Source organism: Trichomycterus rosablanca, chromosome 13 (genome assembly GCF_030014385.1).
Source record: "Trichomycterus rosablanca isolate fTriRos1 chromosome 13, fTriRos1.hap1, whole genome shotgun sequence".
NCBI classification, from domain to species: Eukaryota; Metazoa; Chordata; class Actinopteri; order Siluriformes; family Trichomycteridae; genus Trichomycterus; species Trichomycterus rosablanca.
This window is the reverse complement of record NC_086000.1, coordinates 1,394,216-1,402,776: the sequence shown is the minus strand read 5'-3', so window position 1 is coordinate 1,402,776 and position 8,561 is coordinate 1,394,216. Positions and strand designations below refer to the sequence as shown.

The 8,561-nt window shown below is 47.4% G+C and overlaps 1 protein-coding gene across 1 annotated transcript; it reads left to right on the top strand.

Annotated features, from left to right (window-relative positions):
• The first annotated feature begins 4,677 nt into the window (after positions 1 to 4,677).
• Positions 4,678 to 5,883, top strand: socs4 (suppressor of cytokine signaling 4). Its single transcript, XM_063007836.1, has one exon. It carries the CDS (start codon positions 4,678 to 4,680, stop codon positions 5,818 to 5,820), a length of 1,143 nt encoding a protein of 380 aa, XP_062863906.1. The 3' UTR covers positions 5,821 to 5,883.
• Positions 5,884 to 8,561: the final 2,678 nt, after the last annotated feature.

Here is an 8,561-nt window from a genome sequence, read left to right as displayed (position 1 = left end):
CCATAAGCCAGATTCAAAAGGTATGTGGTATATTGGTATAAGGAGCAAAATACCTGGACTCCTGAGCATCATGGAACAATGAAAACGTCAATCACTAAATTTATGTGATGTTTTTTGTTTCAACCCACTGCGTCAAGTATAAGTGGCTGTGTCTGAGGGAGGGACGAAAGGACAAGGAATCACCTCACAGCCACTGCAACAGCGACCCCTACTGATTGGGAAGTAATATGGCAAGAGTAGGGTGGTCCTCCATACATGGTGAAACATGATCACAAGGTTGCTGGTTCAAGCCCCAAGGACCGTTTGAATCCCATCATCAGTCACAACTGTAAGTCGCTTCACCGCTGACCGGTGTAAAGATGCAGCCTGTGCTAGTTTATGGTCCTCATTGGCCAGTGAGGTTGCCAGAGAACACAAGGGAACCAGGTATATCCAAATTAGGACAAAACGATAAGAGCAATACGAGCCTCATCTGGTGATGACGCCTTTATCTAAAGTGCCTTACAGTACTGTGACAGTATACAGTCTAAGGAATTTAGGGTTAAGGTCCTTGCTCCAGAGCCCAACAGCAGCAAGCTGTCAGTGTTGGGGCTTGAACCAGTGACCTTTCGATTAATAGTTCAGTACCTTAACCGCTAGGCTACAACTGCCTTTATATAACTGATTTATTACACTTGTTAGTAATTGTTGTAGCTGAAACACATGAATTTGAAAATTAGAATTGGTGTCCCAATACTTTTGCCCATACTGTGGGGTGCAGGATGGGGCGCGGTACCTTCCTCACGTTCCTGTCCGACCACACTGTGGAATAAAATATTCATGATGCCAGTTGATGCGCCGCTGTTCACAGATCGATGCGGGTGTAATAGCTGGCATGTGTAAAACATCCTCGGCCAACATGAGCTGTGCCACACTAATGGGCAGGCTGGGTTACTTCCTGTGAGCTTCATGACTCACGCCGCAGTACAGTACGTGACCAAAAGTATGTGGACATCCTGTTGTTATGGAGTCGGCCCTCATTCGTGGCTATAACAGTCTCCGCTCTGTTTGAACGGCAGGTCTCCAGGATTCATGTTGTTGTGCTTTACCAGGTGTACCACTACGCCAATCGACGCTGCTGTAGATACAATTTATACATTATTATTACGTTATTTATTGTCTGATCAGGGTCACAGTGGGTTTGTATTACTGGGCGAAAGGTAGGAAAGACCCCGGGCAGGTCACCAGTCCATCACAGGACACACACTTAGGGCAATTCAGTAGCTTCAATTAACCTGACTGCACATCTTTGGACTGGTAGCAGGAAACACACAAGGACACAAGGAGAACATGCCAACTCTACTCTTGATATCCAGCGTGTCTCTGCTTATGGAATATCGAGTGCTTTTCCGGTAAAATAACATTTTAACACAAAGCCTCTTTCGACTGACAAGGTCGACGTCAGGGTTCAGCCTCACGAGAGCTGCACAAACGTGTGTGTGTGTGTGTGTGTGTGTGTGTGAATACAAAAAAATATGAATAATTGATCACAGTATGGCGAGTTTTCAAACATGACACATGAGGACGTGAAAAAACCCACCGGTTCCGAGGAGGCACCTGATTGGTCACTGAAGGCTTTTCGGACGCCTGGCCCATCCTTCAGCATCTGTCGGACACTGAGGGATGTTTTTGTAGCTTCAGTACTGGAAGTGCCACCTGAGACCCGGGCGATGATTGCGAAGGCTAATGGGCGAGCAGAAGGGCCGAGCGGAACCGGCCGGACGTCCGGGGATCAGAGAAGGGGCGCGTATCGACCGGCTAATCAATAAGGCTACATGGACAAAAGTATTGGGACGCCCCCCCTCTTTTAAGGATTGAATTTATGTGTTTCAGCCACGGCAGTCGCCTTAAAGGTGTAATAAATCCAATACGACGAATCTTTAAAAATTTCCTCACTTTTATATTTGGGTTATAAGCTGTGATGGTGGAAGGAGGAGGAATCGCTCGTGTCTGAGAGACTGAGAGACGCTTATAGTCCGGGTTTAGATGCTCAAAGAAGCTTTAAGGGGAAGAAGATTTTCATGTGATGATGATGCGAAAGCAGCGGCGCATCAGTGGCTACGAGCTTAACCAAAATCGTTTTTTGCTGACGGCTTTAAAAAGTTGGTTAGACGCTGGAAAAATGCATCGGAAAGTGACGATGTATAAAAGTGATGGAGTTTGTTTTTGAAATCCTTAATAAATAGAGTTAAAAAAGGGCAGAAACTTTTTGAAGATCCTCATATATAAAGCCAGGCCTTTCAAGCGACCCAGGCAACACAAATGATGCATTAAAATAAAACACAAAATTAAATAATTATTAAAAATAGTAGCGATCTGGTCCCACTGTGGTTTACAAGATGTAACTTAAAGCCTCCACAAGGGGGCGATCATGTACAAATTTATTTCAGTTTTACGTACCTTAATTGAGTCCCAAAATTACTTTATTTCATATTATTTGTTTAAAAAACCCCTGATATAAAGGAAATCAAATGCTTTGATTTCAAACATTACAGCGAGTTTAGGGAAGGACCCTTTCCTGTCCCAGCATGATGAAAAGCTCAGTTTGGACTGAGCCACCGGAGTTTGGGAATTCAGCCATACAAATGCAGTCGTCTTTTGACCGAACGGGCACAAATTCCCACACATGGACACACTTAAGCCTTTTGAGGAGCTTCTCAGAGGAGCGGCGGCTGTTCTCGCCGAAAAGATCCACAGTACTGTGACAGTACACAGTCTAAGCAATTGACGGTCAAGGGTCTTGCTCAAGGGCCCAACAGCATCAACCTGGCAGTGGTGGGGCTTGAACCAGTGACCTTCTGATTACTAGTCCAGTACTTAAACATTGGGCTACAGAGTCCCTATTTTAAAATAGGAAGCTGGACAAGCTGGTAGTATCAGCATCAACACTCAGGATACAGATGAAACCCTGCGCTGTATTGAAGAACACTACTGGCGGGATTGATGACTCTAAGCCAGCGCCGGTGTGATCCTTCCACCCTTGGTGTGTTTCGTTAGCCCCGCGCCTGTACCCCCCGGGTCCGGATGTCCCATCTGTGCTGATCTCGCTGCGTCCCGGAGGAATTGGACGGCGAGAGTCTATAAAGCCGAGCGGCGCTTCCTGTGAGCTCAGCATTCTCTCGCCACACCCACCGCACTCGCTCTTTCACTCGCTCTGAGCTCCCGGTGCGGGACAGTCCACCGGCCGAGGACCCCACGCCGCCGTCCTCCGTCCTCCCACGTCCCTGCTAAGAGTAAAGGTAAGAATGAAAGAGCTCATGATCATATGTTGTGATTTATAGGGTTTTATTTATAACATGAGGTTATTACACTGTTGTATAGATTATATATTATAATGTGCTGTATAATGTGGCTTTTTTACATATAGGTGCATTTTTAAAACTAGTACCTGATGGATCATTTTAATCTGTGTTTGCTGTCTAGTTCTTTATATAAACATTATTATCATTATGTTATTATATTATTATAATGTTTTCCAGCCTTATTAAATCAGTCACTTGATGCGAACTGGCTGAAAGTGATGCGTGCCACACTCATGCATCAAATTTTATTCTATTTTAATACCTAAATCAGGCTTGGCTGGGATCACTTACGCTACAGGGTGGCGCAGGGGTCTGTTACTGATCCGGGTTCGAATCTCAGCTCCACTATCGGCAAGCCGGGTGTCTACTCTATCCAGACATGTGACTGACTATTAAAGACCTGTCATGGATTGGCACCCTGTCCAGGGTATTTCTGCCTTGCGCTTAGTGTTTCCCGGTGGAACTGGACCCACTGGAGCCCTGACCAGGATGCTTAAAAGAGAGAAACCTACACTACAATAAAAAAAATTTTAAATACGGGCGATGTGCTGATGTGCTGTTAAACAAGAGCAATTCATTCATTTACTGTCTGTTTTACCACGGTTTTATCCTGGTCAGGGTCACAGTGGGTCAGATTCTTTGCACGAAAGGCAGGAAACACTCCAGACTACTCGGGTCGCCAGGCTACTCACACTTGATTTAGCAGCTCTAATTATCCTGACTTCAGGTCTTTGGACTTGTGGGAGGAAAACGGATAACGTGCAAATTCCAGACAGAAAGGGAATCGAACTCGGCCCTTCTTTCCTTCTTACTGTGAGGCAACAGAGCTACCAACCATGCCACCATGCCACCCCAAGAGCAATTCTCACAAAAAAGTGGACCTTGACATTATCCTCCACTTATCTCTGGTTTTGTGAATCAATGAATCGAACAGTGTTTGATTCATAAGTGAATAGTTCTTTTGAATCGATTCTTTTTGGTGATTCAAACCAGTTTATTAGCTTCACCAAATTGATAATAGTCGAGGTAGTAAAAGGGCGCTCGGGTGGCACAGCGTTAAAGCAGGCTAGCCCACCAGAGCTCGGGGGAGAGACAGGGGATGAAGGGGATGGGTGGTGACTCTCCGTGCGCGATACGGATCTCTGAGTGAAAAGAAGCGGTCCGTATTGCACACATGTAAAAGGGGGCGTGTGTTAGTCACGGTTCTCCTCGGTCAGGAGTAGAGGTGAAATACAATCTAGGAATTGGATATGACAAAATAGGGAGGAAAATATGCATGCTAACGTGTCTTCTGTTCACATGCAGCACCTTCATCCTCCTCATCATCCTCATCATCATGTCCGAGAAGAAATCCAGGAGCTCGGATGCTCGTCCCAAAAGCCTGCGCAGCTGGAGCGTGGACAGCTACATCCGAAGCGTCAAGAAACGCTCCCGCGCCCCCCGGCACGACGCCACGCTCAGGACCGCAGACGACGGCGACGCGCCGGACGACCAGAGCGTCCGCTCCACTTCCTGTCCCCAGAGACGGCGGGAGAGGAAGTGCAGCTGCTCGACCATCGGAGACGCGGACGTGGACGCCGTCTGCAGGAAAGCTCTGGCTCGGAGATCGTTAAGACAGAAGTTCCAGGACGCGGTGGGTCAGTGTCTGCCTCTGCGTGGGCACCATCATCACCACCATCATCACCAGGGTGGCTCGTCACGCCCGCTCTCCGTGCTCCTGTGTTCCAAGCGTAAGATCCACGTCTCCCAGCTTCTGGAGGACAAGTGTCCGTTCACGCCCAAGTCTGAACTCGCGCACTGTTGGCATCTACTGAAGAAGCACGGCGTGCACCAGAGCGCCACCTTAGCGCCACAGCCGGACCATAAAAGGCTGTCGTCCTCGCCGTCCTCGTTCATCTCCTGGGAGGAAGTGAGTTCCACCGGGGCGTCCAGCCTGGACACCTGGGACGAGCCGTTCAGCCCGGGGACGCCGCGGTGCTGCGCCCACGCCGACTGCATCCTGGTGCCCGACCTCCTCCAGATCAACAACAGCCCCTGCTACTGGGGCGTCCTGAACCGCTTCGAGGCCGAGCAGCTCCTGGAGGGCCAGCCCGAGGGCACCTTCCTGCTGCGCGACTCCGCCCAGGACGACTTCCTGTTCTCGGTGAGCTTCAGGCGCTACAGCCGCTCCCTGCACGCCCGCATCGAGCAGAGCGGCAGACGTTTCAGCTTCGACTGCCGCGACCCGTGCATGTACCGGGACGCCAGCGTGACGGGCCTCCTGGAGCACTACGGCGACCCTGCGACCTGCCTGTTCTTCGAGCCACTCCTGTCCCGCCCCCTGCCCAGGAACTTCCCGTTCTCCCTGCAGCGTCTGTGCCGGGCGCTGATCTGCAGCCGCACCACGTATCAGGGCATCGAGGAGCTACCTCTACCCCCAACCCTCAGGGAATACCTCAGGCAGTACCACTTCAAATGCGACGGAGCTTGTGATGCATGATACCAAAAACTTTTTCTTCCGGTCAGTCCGGTCACTTTGACCTTTTACTACTAGCCATGAACGATCCTGCAGTAATAACATGTTCATAACATGTTCATAACATGCTGGAATTCTGACAATCACCTGATGTCATTTGGAGATGTAGGTTGTAATTCCCACCCTGTCCACTAAGGGTCAGTATTCCGGTGGGGGAGCAGTTTGCAGGCTAAAGGCGGAAGTGGGTACATCCATGCCTCATGGTGCTGTGCTTCAACAACCTCCTTTAAGGTCAGGACTTCAGTGGACGTCAGTGGACACCTGACCTTGAGCTTGCTGGATGTCCCGTTTCAAAACCGTATGTATATATGTAGTGTGGCAGCTATAACAGTCTCCCCTCTGCTGGGATTTTGGAGTGTCTCAAGGTGGAGGAAGGTCAGCACTCCAAACTCCAAACCCAACTCAACACTGACCTCTAGAATTTGGAGGAAATGTCCACATACGCTGTATGGACGATGTGTTTCAGCCACAGCGGTTGCTAACTGCAAATGATGTGCTTCCAACCTTACAGCAACAGTTTAGGGAAGGTCCTTTTACTTCCCTAAGCTCTAGAATGAACTGTAACATCAGCCAACATCTCAATGGGCACAAATTCCCATACATAGACACACTTCAAAGTCTTGTGAGAAGCATTCTCAGAAGAGTAGCTATTGTAACACCATTTGTTTTAGAAATGGGGCATCCAACAAGCTGTTGGTCTGGAAGGCAGAGCTGAGATTCGATACGATGTATTTGAAACCCCAACTCTGGTGTGCTAGCGTACTTTACCGCTGCGCCACCTGAGCGGCTGGCGGCCTCTTCTTGACACCGGCTAGCGGCACGGAGCTTTAACATGCTTACAGAACCACACTATGCTCTCTTCGTTCCCCCACTAGTCATCCCAGTACTTCAACCAGTCAGTAGGAGTCGCTGTTGCTCCAGTACAGTGGTGATTTCCCATCGTTTGCGTGGTCCCTCTTTTCCTTGGGTCGGTAGGTCCGCTGAGTCTGGAACTCATATCCCTGCAGTGTTGAAATTTAACGCCGTTCTGATGAACTCTTGCCTTTTAGCACATTTGCACTATAAAGATGTAAAGGATTATATTAAAAAATAATATTTATACCGTGTATATGAAGGGAACTCTGTCTGATCCTGCTGATACCTGGAAGAAAAACTCTACTAGCAATAATCGCTGAGTGGAAAACCAACAACACGACTCTAAACTTCAGTGTAACTTGTATAATAACCTGCGATTGTATCAAATAATTCCAAATAATACTGTTACCCCTCATCACTCAATAAATACTGACTATAAATACCGAGCAGCTCGCTGTGTGTGTTTCATTCTCAGAAGAGCGGCTGTTTTTAAATAGGCTGTCCAAATACTTTTGGTCGTGTAGTGTGTGTATAATAACTTCAGGTTGTTTTTAGACTAACAGTACAGGCCGTTCCCATATTCAGTGGTCAGCACTGTTTTTATATGGAACGACCAAGCCTTGAGATGGACTTGTGACCAATTTATTTAATTTCCCTCATTTTTAATTTGGCTGCTACCTGGTTGGTAGTACACGTTCCATCACGCCTCCTGATCATCCAGCTCCCTCCAATAATGGATTCAAAGCTCTAAAGATTTGGAAGCATTTCACTATTTTAAGCGCTCATGAGATAAATAACAAACTGACCGTGATCTCTTAATGAAGCTGTAAAGGTTTGGTTCTGTATTTGGATCAGAACCGTCGTGGTTCATCCCGTATGAAACCTGATCCTCAGCAGACTGTAGCAGGAACCAGAGCCATCGATCTTAAAACCCACTGACATTAAACATTAATGTTTTATAATCAGGTTATCATTCTGAATTTAGAGAGCAGTGCCAGGTTATAGGATCCTGCAAAGGCTCTGTTTTGAAGATCAGGACTTAATGTATCTGCAGACCGATTGTCGATTCAGATTCACTCTGATAGAATGAAAGACAAACACAGAGTCGTCTCCTGGGGGTCGCTACCTGAAAACCTGAGAGTGATACCGTCTGCTACAAGTCTGCCGCAAGTTCTGACAAAAGTTTGGGACGCTCAGTCGGTCTATTTGATTCCACAGAGTACAAAAGTACAAGCCTCACTGTTGGCGAGTTATAGCAAAATTAGCATCTTGGGGTCACCAAGTTTCCAAAACTACCATCAGACACCACCGTCATGCCAATAGATTATTCAGAAGGCCTGCCAGGTAAAACGTATCGCTGGAAGCGTCATCCTGTGGTCAAATGAAACAAATATTTACCATTTTGGCAACCAACACTCAAGACAGGCGACTGGATTGAAAAGAACCTGATGTCCACTGTTAGGTATGGTGGAGGGTCTGTGATGATATAGGCTTTTCCTCCGAATAGCATCATGGACCCCATAAAGTACCAGAACATGTCTGCCTCTTCCAAGAAACTAACATTGGGTCATCATCAGATCTTCCAGCAGGACAATGATCCAAGATCCAGATCAACACAAAAACGGTTTACTGAACACCATGGCCAGCTCAGTCCAGTCATCTTAACCCCATAGAAAACCTTAAGAGCTTAAGATGCTCTGGAGAGATTTGTAAAGAGGATTGGTCTCAAATTCCCCATCCTTATATAAAGTTATAGGAGAAGACTAAGTGCTGTGGTATTGCCTATAATTGCAGAAGGGATTGTGGGTAAAGACAAAGATAGTTCTATTATCTGATGGATTTTAAATCTA